The following is a 15,499-nucleotide window of genomic DNA, read 5'->3' as shown; positions in this document are numbered from 1 at the left end:
AGGCAGGAGAATTGCTTGAACCTGGGAGTTAGAGCTTGTGGTGAGCCAAGATCGTGCCTGGGTGACAGAGGAAGACTCCATCTCAAAAAAAAAAAGAAAGAAGGATCCTGAGGTTCTCGAGGCTCGGTAGGAAAGAGAATCCTATACCCACTGTGTATCAGGCACTTTTCTCGAGGCCCAAGCAGTACAGCAGTGAGTAACGGAGACCCGTCTCTGGAGCTTGCATTCCAGCAGGTTGATAAGTGATACCTGCCATGGGTACAAGAGGATCACAGACCACACAACTGGCACATGGTTGCCATCCTGCATCTGACAACCCCCGAGGACCTTTCCAGCTCAGAGACTCTGAACAGCGATGAATTCTAAAAGCAGAGAGACACCCAAATTTAATTTGATGGCCGTTTCAAGAACTGTTGTCCAGGGGCGTCTCTGGAGCTGGAAGGGCAACCCCTGGTTGAGGGTCAGCCAGGGATTCAGTGTTCTTGTCATTCCCGAGCTTGCTGGGAAGAAACGTTGAAAGACTGGCCTCCCTTTCCTCATCTGAGAAGTGGGATTCCCCCAAGGAGTTCCAGGAAGGCTTGCTCCGGCTCCAGTAACAGTATCTCACATGGCTGCCAGGTGTGGGGTGCTCACACCGTGCCTTACAGCAACCCTTGAGGAAGGTGGTGTCAGCCGCATTTTTCAGATGAAAAAACAGATGCCCATGAGAGCTAAGTAGTTTGCTTGTGGTCAAACAGCCAGTGAATGGGAAACCGAGAAGTAGCATTGATGTCTGGCTGATGTCAAAGCCTGTCTTTAACTACTAGGCCACTCCGCAGCCCAGCCAACCAACCTAGAGATGAGGTCCAGGACAAATCCATGACAGGCACCTTCTAAATTCATGACCTCATGTAGCCCCCACCCCACACCACCCTGCAGAGGGAGCTGTCGGTAGCTTGGGGGTCTGTTTCCGCTTTCTGGAGAGCTGAGGGTGGTCACCTCAACCTTCCTGTTCATTTGCTAACTCAGCCCCTGGCTACCATGCACCCACTGTGTGCCAGGGCCCCCAGGGTCCCACTGCCTGGAGATCCGTGGGTCAGGGCACTGCCCCAGGGAGGGGGAAGAAAGGAAAAGCACACCAGGGCCTCCTCCCCAGTAACATCTCCTCCTCTTTCTCCTCACCCTTTCCAGGGAGAGCCAGGCCTTGAGGGTGACAGTGGCCCCATGGGACCTGATGGGCTGAAGGTAAGTGCCCTTTTAGGGCAGGGCCTGGGGACCCTGGCAGGGCATTGCTTTCCCATCCAAGACCTAAGTCTCCTCCCAGAAGCACTGTGTTCCCAGGACCATCACCACCTTACAGTCTTTCCTGCTACCCTTCTTAAAATATCAGCTTCTCTTGGCTAAGGGTGGTTCCTGAGCACCGGCACTATGCCAGGCCCAGAGCCAGGGTCTTTGGTCTCTGTGATCTTCCAAATAACCTAGAAGGTCAGGAAAATAGTAATTACCACCAATGACTTATGAGTCACAATTTAGGGAGGATTAGTCACACGCATACCAGGCGCAACACCAAGCCCTGTACCAGCTGGATCCTGTACCAGGGCAATGGAAGTTCTGTCTTTAGATGAGGAAACTGAGACCCAGAGCGGTGAAGCAACTTGCCCAAGGACACACCACTAGCAACTGGCACATCCAGGACCCAAATCTGGGCCTGTTTGACCCAAATCTGCTCGCTCTGCTGTACCATGCACCCATTCTAAAGGCAAAAAGGCTGAGGCTCAGAGGAAGGCAGAGATATATATTCAGGACCTATGGCTGTGAGTGCACATCCAAAATTCAAACCCACAGCTCACAGGTGCCAAAGCCTGCTGGCCCACCTCGACCCTGCGTCTCCCTGAGAGCCTCCTGTCAGCCACAAATGTCAGGACTCTGAAGAGGCACCTTAGCTCACCTGAACTGCGGGTGGGCGGGTGGGTACCGCCCTCTGACTCTCCAGACCCATCTCCAGCCAGGCCAGTCCCTGGCCTCCGTCTCGGGTCCCCCTCTGACCCCACATGTGGGCTTTTCCTGATGCTGGCCGGTCACCCTGCGCAAGTCAGCTCCCCAGCCCAGGGTCCTGAGGGCCATGTTGGGGTATCCCCTCTCACCCACCTACTCTCCAGGTGACCTTGGAGAAGCAGATCCCTTCTCTGAACCTCAGTTTCCCCATCCACAGGCCTCCGCTCACTCTCATTACGCCCTCCCCACAGTCTCCCAGGGTGCCTTGGTGACCAGCCCCTGCTGACTCCTCACGTTTTCTTGCAAGAGCGAGAGCGCCCCCTGTCTGTCATCTGCCTGCCTCCTCACCCCCAGCCCTGCTGCATCCTAGGGTACGGCTGAGTCCTAAGACCCGGAGCATTTGACAGCCCCTCCACACCCTTTGCCAGTGCCTGCTACACTGCGTGGTGATGCTGATGAAGGTCATGGCTAAAATGTTTTGGGCGCTTGCCACGTGCCCAGTGCCACTGACCCGAAAGGCTTTATGTGAATTAACCCATTTAATAATTAATCTTCCCAGCAACTCTCCCAAGCTTGATATATTACCATCCCCACTGGACGGATGAGGAAACCGAGGCACGCAGCAGCAGCCTTCTCACTCCACTCTGGGTGGCCACCTTTCTTCTTGGAATGTCCATTGAGGTGGGCGGGAGGGGGTCTTCCAACCTGGGTGCCTCGTGCAGTCTTCTGCCTCCACCTTGCATGGCTTTTTGGCCCTGGCTTCGTCCTCTTTCCCTTCCTTCAAAGCCAATTCTACCTGAGTCCTTGTGCTCAAATGCACAGCATCTTCCCCGATCTTTACATGAATCCCAGGAGAGACCCATTTTCTTAAGGTGTTTGTCCAGGAATCACCCCTCGTGGTGAAAACTGCGTGTTGAATATGCACAGCACTTTATAGTTTATAGAGTGCTTTTATACCCGTTATCTCTTTGCTGATGTCCAGCTGATGGTGGTGATGGTAGCGGTGACCAATAATAATTAGCTTTGATCTAGCATTCACGTGCCAGACACGCTGCTAAGCTATTTACATGGTTTATCTCTTTCAATCCTTGCAGTAATCCTTTGATCCTGATTTTACAAACGAGGAAACTTGCCCAGGGTCACACCGCTATTCAGTAGCGGTAGCAAGATTTGAACTTAGGCAGCATAACTCCAGGGATGAGGGAGGCATCGTCCCCTGAGCAGAAAATCTTGGAATTAGAAGGAGCCAGAACCCTAGGTTCACACAGCACTGACTTACTCGGTGGTATCAGGGAGCCTCCACCTCTCTGCACCTCAGTTTTCCCATCTGTAATTGGAGAGGGTTAAGGAAGGCGACTTGCAAGGCTCTTCTGAGCACTGACAGATGTCTGAGGATTTGGGGCATCTACAGGAACCCCCAGAGCCTGTTCTGCATGCGATTCACAAAGACGTCCACCCCAGGGGTCCAGTTAACCCCTGGAGGGTGGTCTTAGGCAGAGCCCAGGTGAGGACCCTTTGCTGAAAACCCAACCAGCCTCCTGGAACAGGCTGTCTGCCTCTGAGAGTTAGGAGAACAGGTGGCCAGGACGACAAGCCAGAAATGGAATCCCAGAGCCAGGGGAGTCTGCAGGAGAGTTATCCGGGCCAGCTCCCTGTCTTCATGCCAGGCTGTGCTTAGAAGCTGAGGCTCTCAGCGGGAAGGGATCTAGGTACAACTCTGTGCCCAGATCTGCTCTGCACTGGCCCACGCCTCAGCTTGGGGTCTCCTGCCTTTATCTGTGCCATCTCTGGACCGCACCGTTGCAAAATCTGCCCAGCTGAGCTAGAAACTGCCCCAGCAACTCCCTCACACCCACCTCCTGCCCCGGAGCCCAGGCCCCAGCAGGCCCAGCTTGCAACAATGAGCAATCGTGAGTCGCTCTCTCGAGCCTCTCTTCTGGGCAGGGCCAAACCCCAGGCTCCAGCTTCATGCCCTCTGCTTCCTGTGCTGTCTCTCCTCTGGATGCACACCAGTTTATCTGTGTCCCTCGTAAAGCTTGGCACTGGGGGACAGAACTGGTAAAGACACACTATGCTTTTCCAAGCCTGCTCTTCTCGCCCATCCCTTCCGTGTACCTGTGACTTCATGTCCTCTCCCATGGGTCTCCCTGAACAAATCACAGCTAAGCCAGTGCAGATTGACCACAGGCCCCAGGCCTGCCAGCCCCGATGGAGACCACCTTCTGATGGACGCCGCCTCTCAGCAGCCATGCCCATGCTGCACTCCACACCTCCTCTGCTCAAGGTTGATGAGGGTGACGGCCCATGCCCCATCCTAGAATCCTGCATGCCCCATCCCGGAACGGCACCTGCCCCCGATCTCTCTCGGAGTACGCAAAGATTACCGTGATGAGATAAGGCAAGCTTAGAGTGACACTGATTGCTTCAAAACCATAAAAAACCAATGCCGGCCTGGTGCAGTGGCTCACACCTGTAATCCTAGCACTTTGGAAGGCGGAAGTGGGTGGATCAGCTGAGGTCAGGAGTTCGAGACCAGCCTAGCCAACATGGTGAAACCCTGTCTCTACTAAAAATACAAAAATTAGCCAGGCGTGGTGGCATGTGCCTGTAGTCCCAGCTAGTCAGGAGGCGGGGGCAGGAGAATTGCTTGAACCTGGGAGGTGGAGGTTGCAGTGAGCCGAGATCATGCCACTGCACTCCAGCCTGGGTGACAGAATGAGATCCATCTAAAAAAAAAAAAGTGCTCATGCCAAGTGTTGCCTTTCCAAGGAAATAACCCCGGGTGCCCCAAAGGCCCGAAGCCCCAAGAAGACCTTGGTTACAGCCCTATTGCTGTAAAGAGGGCACGCACGCTCAGGATCCTGCTTCAAAGTCCAGCTCCACCGCTAGCCAGTTGTGGGACTCTGGGCCAGATGACTTGATTTAGCTCTACCTCAGTTTCCTCATCTGTAAAATGGGACTAAAAGTGGACCAGCCTTGGAAAGCTTTTGTGGGGATTAAGTCAGTTAATAAATGTTAAAGGACTCAGACTATGGTCCTGACATGGTTAGTGCCATTAAATGTTAGCTCCATCCGTTCTCCAGAGAAAGTATTCTGCAGCCCATAAGAATGATCGCCATGCAGAGCCCAGAGCAGTGGGAGGGCACGTTCACCATAGAGCAAAGCAGTAACTATAATGAACAAAGATGGAGACCGGCAGTCCAGTGGGATTGTGCCTTTAGAGCTTAGTTTACTGGAACCAATGCATTGCCTTGGGACAGTTGCTTCACTGCCCTGAGTCAGGTGCATACCATCCAAACTGTTACCTACCATTTATTATTATTATTCACTGTTTTTGTGTCATCAAGGATTGAAAATGCAGCTCAGAAAAATGGAAAGAGTGGTTCTGAGAGGGCGAATTGAGTAAATTTTCTTGCTTGATGAAAATTTCTTTCAGCTAGGCGCAGTGGCTCACACCTGTAATCCCAGCACTTTGGGAAGCTGAGGTGGGAGGATTGCTTGAGCCCAGCAGTCGGAGACCCACCTGGGCAACCATCTCCAACTCCTGGGCTCAAGCTCTCTTGTAGCAAGAGCTCATTTCTGCAAAAGAAAAAAAAATTTAATTAGCTGGGCATGGTGGCATGTGCCTGTAGTCCCAGCTACTTGGGAGGCTGAGGCAGGAGGATTGCTTGAGCCCAGGAGGTAGAGGCTGCAGTGAGCTATGATTGCACCTCTGCACAATCTCTCTCTGGGAGACAGACTGAGACTCTGTCTTAAAAAAAAAAAAAAATCTGCTTCATAAGACTCTTGTTCTCCCAATGTGTCTAAGTTGGGGACAAATTGCCCTTGTCTCCTGTGAACTCCGTGGGGTGGGTGCAGTCAGGACCTGAGCTTATCTCTGAGTCACTCTACCCTTCCCTGCCCAGGCCCAGACAGGGACACGTTGGAACCTCTAGGTCTGGGATGTGTCCTGTGCAAGCTTCAGGCTACACTGGGCTTGGCAGCTGAGTCACAGCACCCTGCCTTTTTGGCAGCGGAGGGACCTGTCGGGAATCTAGGGGCCAGTTGGCTGTGGATGTCTGAATGGAGCCCTGCAGTTTGGGGCCTCTGATGCACTTGGCAACTAACTTATTCTCTGTCTCTCTCCCCTCCTCATGCCCTGCCACCCAGGGGGACAGGGGAGACCCAGGGCCTGATGGAGAACATGGCGAGAAAGGCCAGGAAGGGCTGATGGGTGAGGACGGGCCCCCCGGGCCCCCTGGCGTCACTGGTGTCCGGGTGAGTGTGCAGGCTGCTTGCAGTGCCTGGGGCTCTGGGGTACCCTGAACGCTCATGCCTGTGCAGGCAGCTGGGCGGGAGGTCTTCTGGTAGTGCCACTGTGGTCCTTTCTCCACCCGGTGGTTTGCCAGAGAACCAATCTGACCATGTCCCTTCCCTGCTTAACGTTCCATGGCTCTGCAGAACATCTGTTACTCATCCTACCGGCTCCCCTGCCCTGTGCAAACCTGGCCCCTGCCGACCTCATGTCGTCCATCCCCCATATCCAGACACACTGAACTTTTTTCAGTTCCTTGGACAAGCTGTGGCCCTTACCCCTGGGCCTTTGTCCATGCTCTGTCTAGGACACTCTCCTTTCCTCACTCCCCTGTCACCTGCTTTAGTCCTATTTGGCTTTTAGGTATCACCATAGACATCACCTCCTCCAAAAAGCCATCCGTGTCCCCAGGCTGGGCCATGAGCCCTCAGGGACATGCATAACCTTCAGTGTATATCTTGGTTCCATGAAGACCAAGACCTTTTCTGGTCTTCATTTATGTCTTTAACAGTGCCTTGGCCAGTGGCTCACGCCTGTAATCTGAGCACTTTGGGAGGCCAAGGCAGGCGGATCACTTGAGGTCAGGAGTTGGAGACCAGCCTGGCCAACATGGTAAAACCCCGTCTGTACTAAAAGTGTAAAAATTAGTCAGGCATGGTGGCGCATGCCTATAGTCTCAGTCACTCAGGAGACTAAGGCAGGAGAATCACTTGAACCTGGGAGGCGGGGGTTGCAATGAGCCGAGATGACGCCACTGTCTCCAGCCTGGGCAACAGAACGAGACTCTGTCACAAGAAAAAAAAAAAAAAAACCGGACCTGACACATAAGAGGTGACCAAAGTCTGTTTGTTGATTAAGAAGACAGAGCAGCTCTGCTCTTCTACCCTAACAGAAATGTACTTAGTCAGTCCACAAACACTCAACAAGCATCTTCCCTGGGCCAGGTGCTCCGAGATTAAAGGTGTATAGACAAGTTTCAATGTGTATAGACAGGGTGCCCAGTGCTCTCCTGAAGGTTCCCTCTTTGCTGCTGATAGCAACCCCTGAGGATTGGGAAAATCTGAGAGGTAAAGTAAACTTCCCAGGCTCACACAGTGACAAATGGCAAAGCTGGAATTTGAACTTAGGCCTGCATGACTCTACACATACTGCCCCTGGGCTCTGGCAGAGTTGGAATCCAGGGCTTGGCTGTGGGTCTGTGAGGATGAGGCTGGAGGCAGGTGGAAGGTTGATTTCTGAGTGTCGCAAATACTGGACTGATGACTCAGAACTTGACTTGGTAGTGGCGGGGGCGGTGGTAGTCTGGTACAGTTGAGCAGGGTTTGTGTGACCCAGGAGTGCTGGGTCGGTTCAGTCGAACTGCTTGGGACCCGTGGATTAGGTGGCCTTGCAGACAAAATGCCCAAATGCATACGCCTGCTGGCATCTACCTTGAGCCAAGCAGGTGGTGAGAACTCACACCTCTGCTGCCATCCCAGTCTCCCTGGGGTGTCCATTTCGCTCTTCATCCCTCAAGTGGAGAGATCGATGTTACCTAGGCAAAGCAGCCCAGTTTGATTCAGGCCTGCTCTTGACACTGTTTTCCTCCCTGAAGTGTTTACATGACTAACCTAGGACAGATCCAAGTTAGCCTGCAACAAACTATGGTTGTGGGAAAATATTTGTTTCCTAAAAATAGCACTGAATTGCCAATCCCCCTAAACAGCTGCAACAGAATGAACTCACCAAACTAGAGAAGAATACGAGGGCGCTGAGTCAGCCAGGAGGCTTTCCCCGGGCTTGACTCAGCGGCGGGGAAGTGGGCCAAGGGGAATTTAGCAGGAGGGGCCCTGGCCCAGATTCTGCAATAGGAACTTGGTCTGCGACCTTTCACCCGCCCCTTGCCCTCTCTGGTTTTGCCGTTGGAGGATTTGGAAGGAATGTGTGCTAAGATCACTTTGAGCTCCAGCGTTCCAGGGACCCTTTTTTAGTGAGTGTTGAGTATCATGGCTGTGGAATGGGCAGGAATACATGGCAGAAAAAGTCGTGGAACCAGAGTCCTGAGGTTGAACTTGAGTTTCTGGCTGGCTCAAGCAACCCATTCTCTGTGTGACTTTGGGCAAATCACTGCCCCTCTCTGAGCCTTGGTTTTCTTATCTATAAAGAATAAGTAAAACTCAGGATAGGAAAGCATGTTATAAAATGCACCAGAAATATAAAAGATTGTCTTTATAAATTTAGAGGACAAAGTGACTAGAGGCTGGTGGTCACTGGTAGTGATGGTGAGTGGATGGTGTGGGTGGGGGCAGCAGCAATGGCAGTGGTGGTAATGATGATAATAATGATGGTAATGGTGGTAGTACTGATGATGGTGTTGGTGGTGGTGATGATGAAGATGATGGGGGTGATGATGGTGGTAGTAGTAGTGGTGACTGTGATGAGGTGGTGATGGTGGTACTGGTGCTGGTGGCGATGGTGATAGTGGGAGGGGAGTGGAGGTGAGGGTGATGGAGGTGGTGGTAGTGGTGATGATGATGGCGGGGGTAGTGGTGTTGGTGATGGTGATGGTGATGGTGATGATAGTGGTGGTGGTGGTGATGATGATGGGGCAGTGATGATGGTGATGGTGGTGGTGGTGATGGTGGTGGTGCTAATGGTGGTGGTGGTACTAATGATAGTGGTGGCGGTGATGATAATGGTGGTGGTGGTGGTGATGGTGATGATGGGGCAGTGACCATGGTGATGGTGGTGGTGGTGATGGTGGTGGTGGTTGGTGGTGGTGATGATGATGGTGGGGATAGTGGTGGTGGTGGTGATGGTGATGGGGTGATGGTGATAATGATGATGATGAGAGGCAGTGATGATGGTGGTGGCGATGGTGATAGTGGGGGTGGGAGTGGAGTGGAGGTGAGTGTGATGGTGGTGGTGGTAGTAGTGATGATGATGGCGGGGGTAGTGGTGGTGGTGGTGGTGATGGTGATAGTAGTGGTGGTGGTGATGATGATGATGGGGCAGTGATAATGGTGATGGTAGTGCTGGTGGTGATAATGGTGGTGGTGGTACTAATGATAGTGGTAGTGGTGGTGATGATGGCGGAGGTAGTGGTGTTAGTGGTGGTGATGGTGATGATAATGGTGTTGGTGGTGGTGATGGTGATGATAATGGTGGTGATGATGATGGGGAAGTGATGATGGTGATGGTGGTGGTGGTGACGGTGGTGATAATGGTGGTGGTGGTACTAATGATAGTGGTAGTGGTGGTGATGATGGGTAGTGGTGATGGTGGTGATGATGGCGGGGAAGTGATGATGGTGGTCATGGCAGTGGTGGGGGTGGAGGTGATGATGATGATGTGGTGATATGGTGTGGGCAGTGGTGATGATGATGGTGATGATGATGGTAGTAGTGGTGTGGTGGTGGTAGCTGTGTTAATGTCAATGTTTTGCCATCACTCCCATTTCTCATATGCCGGGATTGGAAAGAGAGTCACTTGGGCCAGGCCAAGTGTGTGCTGAGTGATAAGGCAGTGAGGGACCTTACTTGAGTCTCTTTGGCATCAGGATAAATACCTCCCACTCTGTGGCCTGGAAACAGTTGAGTATTTAAAAATAGAATTTTATGAGCCATTGGGGCCTTTCCAGAAATGCGTCTATATGGATGGGGCCCAGCAGAAATCTTCATTCCGGGCTCACAGCCTCACCCACTGTATGTATGCTCTCTGCCGGAGAGGGCACGTCCCAGCAAGTAGTGCCCTGTCCTGGGGGAGACGCAGCCTCCCGTCTCCCTGCCCCTGTACCGGATGCTTCAGCAGTGACTCATCTCGCCTTCTGCAAGGGATCAGTCAGCCATTGCAGCCACCTCAGTGCACTGGAAAATGCCACCAATCACTGTGACATGGCTTCCCCGTTGCCTGACCATGACCAGCCTGGAAGGAGAGGTGTCCCAGAAGCAGAGGAGCTGCATGTCACTTCTGACCTGGCTGGGAGGCCCACAGAGGGCTTCCTCTCACTGAGCCTCAGTTCCTTTAGCTCCAAAACGGGATACATAATCCCTTCCTCCAAACACTGGTGAGAATTGAACGAACATTTATGTAGAATGAGAACACAGCACGTGGCCCGTGGTGAGGGTTGTAGGGATTGTTGGTGTTTTATCACCAGAAGAGCTGGAGACTTTGAGATTGCCTAGTGCTGTCTGATAGAAATGAAATACAAGCCATATACAAGCCACTCCTTTTAAATTTTCTAGTAGCCACCTTTAGAAAGCAAAAAGAAACAGGTAACTGTAATTTTAAGGGCCAGTGCGGTGGCTCGTGCCGGTAGTCCCAGCACTGTAGGTAACCGAGGTAGGAGGATTGTTTGAGCCTAAAAGTGCAAGACCAGCCTGGGCAACATAGTGAGAACTCGTCTCTACAAAAATTAAATTAAATCAAATTAAAAAGTTAGCTGGGCGTGGTGGTGCATGCCTGTAGTCTCTGCTAGTCAGGAGGCTGAGGTGGGAGGATCACTTGAGCCCCAGAGGTTGAGGCTGCAGTGAGCTGAGATGGAACCACTGTGTTCCAGTCTGGGCAACAGAGAGAGACCTTGTGTCAAATTAAAAAAAAGAATTAATTTTAATAATATAGTTTATTTAGCCCAATAAATCCAAATGTCATTTCAAAATGTAATCAATATGAAAATCATTAATAAGATATTTAGCACTCTTTTTGTAGTAAGTCTTTGAAATCGGCGTGTAGTATACATTCATAGCACATCTCAATTCAGGTGTGAATTTTCACTGGAAATACCTGATCTGTTTTTAGATTTTCATTGTATATAAAATTTCACTGGAAATACTTGATCTGTATTGAGATTTCATAAAATTTACAGTTGAAAATGTAGGTTTATATACCTAAGTTACTCCAAACAAGTTTTGTAGCAACATAATTGGGTGTGTCAACTTTTACTTTTTTTTTTTTTTCTTTTGAGACACAGTCTCACTCTGTCGCCCAGGCCGGAGTGCAGTAGTGCTCACTGCAATCTCCGCTTCCCGGGTTCAAGAAATTCTCGTGCCTGGGCCCTCCCAAGTAGCTGGGATTACAGGCGTGCACCACCACACCTGGCTAATTTTTGTACTTTTAGTAGAGACAGCGTTTCGCCATGTTGGCCAGGCTGGTCTTGAGCTCCTGGCCTCAAATGATCCACCCACCTCAGCCTCCCAAAGTGCTGGGATTACAGGCGTGAGCCACTGTGCCCGGCCTTAAATTTAATTTTAAATTAATTAAAGTTAAATAATATTAAGAATTCAGTTTCTCAGTCAGAGTAGCCACATTTCAAGTGTTCAGTAGCTGTATGTGGCTGGAGGCCACGGGGCTAGTCCCATACTAGAGGTGGAGAAACTGAGGTTCAGAGAAAGAGCAGGACTGGTCCAGGGGTACATGTGGACTCAGGCACTGCGATGCAGGCAGTCTGTGCTGTGAGGTCCTTCCCAGGCCAGTGTTCCTGCCTTTCTGAGGACCACAAGGTGGTCTGACTGGTGTGTCCCTTTGGGATAGCATCATCTTTTCTGGCATCATAACTGATGCTGCGTTAAGTCTTTAGAGCAGACATTTCTCCCTTGTGCTGAATCAAAGCCAGCTGCCCCATAATTTTCATGCACTGGCCACCCTGGAGAACATGGCTGGCCCTGCCCCCAGAACAGCTGCAGAAATCTGCAGACAGGAACCAAGTCCTCTGGATTGGTCCAGATGTTTCCTTGTTCCTCTAGGACCTCTTCTTCCTGTCCCTCTTCTATCACAATTAGTCAGTGCCTCTTCTGAAAGTACAATACCTATTCCCGAATGGGACATCACCTCCTTCGTTCTACATCTGGTGCCTCTGTTAATGCAACCAGAGGGATTACATCAAAGCAGCTCCTTAGTGCTTACCAAGAGCATAGACATTCTTTCTAGATCCTTTGAGGCTTGCAGTCAAGAAGTCCTTTCTAGGCCAGAAACGCTGCCTGCCCCACTCCCTCCATCCTGACCTATGGCCCAGGATTGATTCTCTCTTCTCTTTGTCTCTGTGTCTGTCTCTTACCGTCACATTCACACTTGCACACACTCACTCACCCTTGCTGTGCAGTTTCTCTGACAACTATGGACACGAAGCTGAATTTGCGCGCCCCTCCCCCCCACACCAGGGCGGGGCAGGGCAGGTCAGGCCAGAGCATCTCTTTGGGAAGCCTGTGGGGCAGGGGCAGAGTGGCCTGTCAGAGGCAATGGCCTGGGGACCCCAAGGAAAGTGGGAGAAGGCAGCTGACCTTTCCAGCACAATTTCTTACTGCGAAGAGGCTCCTCCAGCCCAGCCCCTGAGAGAGGAGGGGCCTGTGTGAGGGACAGGCCCCAGGAATTGTTCAAAAGTGACGCGCAACATCTCAGAGATAGGGAAGAACCTATAAATCCTCTCCATTTGCCACCTCATGTCATCAATGGGGACCATGAGCCAGGGGGTGGAAAGAGCCCTGGGCCTGGAGCCAGGCACAGCTGGGATTGATTCAGGGCCTGCAAGGCACAGCTGGGACCCTGGGCAAAAGTCATTGTATCTTTGGGAACTTGGCTGCCTCAACTGGAAGCGGGTCTCATTGGGGCCTAACGTTCAGGGTCGTTGGGAGGGTGGAACAGCACTTGGCGCTGGAGAGAGCTCAGTGCAGAGCGCTCTTCCCTATAGGACACCCCTGGATGCCTAACAGTAACCATGACGACAGTGAAGCCAGCAATTGCAGAAGCCACACCCAGCGTCCACCCCTGCACCCAGGCCTCGCTGTCAGCACGTTCTTGCATCGCCAAGTCGAATCCCTAAGTTCTGTGACACTGTCCCCACTACACAGCAGAGGACGCTTAGCCTGGGAAGTTAGGTCAGGCTCAAGGTCACACGGGTACTGAGTGGCAGAATCAGTTTCGAACTGGGCCGTCTGCCTCCAGAGCCGACAGTCTGACCACCTTGCGAATCCGCCTCAATTTCCTCTCTTCTCTCATCTTTCTCTTGCTCTTTCCCTTCACTCTCTTCAGGGTCCTGAAGGAAAATCAGGGAAGCAAGGCGAGAAGGGCCGCACTGGAGCCAAGGTAGGTGCTCCCTTCTGCCTCCATGGGCCCAGGTCCCTCCCCCACATCCCTTTCCCAGTCCCTCCCCTCCCTGGCCCCTCCGTCCTGCTGGGGCCTGGTGACAGCTTGTCTCTCCTCCTGTTGCAGGGCGCCAAGGGCTACCAAGGACAGCTGGGTGAGATGGGCGTCCCCGGAGACCCTGGACCCCCTGGCACTCCAGGCCCTAAAGGGTCCCGGGGCAGCCTGGGACCAACGGTGAGGACTCTCTCGCTGGGGTCGGGGAGTAAGATATGGAATAGAGGGAACCGAGGGCAGGAGAGGAGACACCAGGCTTCTCTGTGCTGCTGTCACCCACCCCAGCTATTAGCTGAACACCTGGTGCTCACTGTCCCAGCCACCTCTCTGAATCATGAATCGCTCTGGTAACCTGCAGAAAGCTGCAGCCCCGCCTCCGGAACAGTATACATCACACAGAATATTTCCTGCAATTTGAAGGGGTGTGTGGGTTCCCTGAAGCCCTCTATGGACCCAAATTAATAAGCCTTGTTATTAGCATCAGGGGAGAAAAGACCCGATTCTTAGGACTGTTTTTATCAAACAAGGAGATTTCCCGCTGGAAATAGATTCAGGAGGAACAGGGCAATGCTCCTGCAGGTCCCTGGATGACTCTGAGGGTGTCCCAGAGCATTGCTGGGCTGCCCTGAAAAGGGGCTCAGAGGGCTTTGATACCTGCAGGAGACGAAGACCCCAGGCGGAAGCAAGGGAAGGAGGCTGAAGAGGGTGACACAGCAGCTCCAAGCTGGCTGTGTGTAAGGTTAAGCAACCAGGCTGGTTTGTGGGATCTGCATTTCTGCAGTGTAAATGCTCCCTCTGTGGCTGGTTTCAAGCCACTGACATGACATCACTGAATGCAGAGTGGGTTGGAGTTACACAGCAGCCCTCCCTTAGGCAGTGTTTGCACCAACATGCACAGATGCAGTAGACCAAAATAACCTCATGAGTGTAGGTAGGAGGAAAATGTAGTAAAATGGCTAGGAGGAGATGAGTTTTGAGTATCCTCTATCTTGGTTTTTAGTAAAATTAATTTAACTATAAGTCCATAAAATTGAATTGTTAATAACGGCTCTGTTTCACTGGCTTGTAAAAGTCCTGAGAATTTAGCAATCAGCTGTCTTGAACCACTGGAGCCAGGAGAAGGAGGGCTGGGGCGGGGGTGGGGATTTCCAGGGAGGAGGGATGATGTCACTGGCTTTCTGCCTTGTTCACACACCTTGGTTACGGGCAGCATGGAAGCGCCAGGCTGCTGGGTGGAGCAGGGCTGGAGCCTGCAGGGAGGCTGCTGTGTCCCTGCTGTGAGAGCCACACTCCATACCAACGAGGGTCTCCTCCTCTTGTAGGGTGCTCCTGGACGCATGGGGGCCCAAGGAGAACCGGGACTGGCTGGTTATGATGTAAGCAGATATCACCTCACCCCACCCCCTGACTCTGTCCTGCAGGCCTGGACACACAGGCCCACGCCAGCCTCTGCCCCACCACCTCCCGGCTGAAGGCTGACCCCTGGGACACTGAAGATGTGGGGTCTCACCTGCCCCAGGGAGCCCTGGGCCCAGAGCTGTGGTGGGGGGTGGAAGATCATGGATGAGACAGGTGTGGTTGGGGCCACCAGATCAAAATGAGCCACCCCAAGCCTTCCTGGGTATTTCCTGCCTGGGGTGGGTGCTCTGCGTGCCTTGTCTGCTGTCTGGGGAAGGGACCATTTTTGTATCCAGTCTGGCACCTTCTTAGACATGGCTGAGCCAAACCCACATTACACATCTGGAGAGAACAGGGCTCAGAGGGGTATGGTGCCTACTCAGAAGGGGAAACCGGGGCTCAGGAGGATAGAGAGGCGCACAAGTCCTGACCACTTCAGTTTGGAGGTGGAATCCTAGCTCTGGTCCTCGAGGCTCTAGATCCAGTGTTTGGTAGAGATACAGCAGGGAGGGGAGGAGAGGGAGAGGAAAACAGGTGAGACAAGACCTGGAGGGATGTTGCGAGGAGCCCATGGTGGGTGTCCACATCTGCAGGCCTAGCCAAAGCCTGGGAAGGTCTGTTGAGGCAAGCATTTTGCCCCTGTCCCTGGTCCTGGCTTGGAGGACAAAGCTGGTTCTCCCAAGATACCCTTCCAGGTCTGCTCCAGGGTGGGGCGGGCAGGGC

The 15,499-nt window shown here is 52.5% G+C and overlaps 1 protein-coding gene across 1 annotated transcript in view; it reads left to right on the top strand.

The window, feature by feature from the left end:
• Nucleotides 1-15,499, top strand: part of COL27A1 (collagen, type XXVII, alpha 1) — a 175,055-nt gene that overhangs the window by 130,866 nt on the left and 28,690 nt on the right. Inside the window, exons 40-44 of the mRNA XM_011950124.1 lie at nucleotides 1,171-1,224; nucleotides 6,124-6,231; nucleotides 13,271-13,324; nucleotides 13,451-13,558; nucleotides 14,701-14,754. Coding sequence (XP_011805514.1) covers nucleotides 1,171-1,224; nucleotides 6,124-6,231; nucleotides 13,271-13,324; nucleotides 13,451-13,558; nucleotides 14,701-14,754 — 378 coding nt within the window. The remainder of the gene's footprint in view (nucleotides 1-1,170; nucleotides 1,225-6,123; nucleotides 6,232-13,270; nucleotides 13,325-13,450; nucleotides 13,559-14,700; nucleotides 14,755-15,499) is intronic.

This window comes from Colobus angolensis, unplaced genomic scaffold (genome assembly GCF_000951035.1).
Source record: "Colobus angolensis palliatus isolate OR3802 unplaced genomic scaffold, Cang.pa_1.0 Scaffold301, whole genome shotgun sequence".
In the NCBI taxonomy this organism is placed as follows: Eukaryota; Metazoa; Chordata; class Mammalia; order Primates; family Cercopithecidae; genus Colobus; species Colobus angolensis.
The sequence above is the reverse complement of the archived record's forward strand: the minus strand, read 5'-3'. Positions and strand labels throughout refer to the sequence as shown.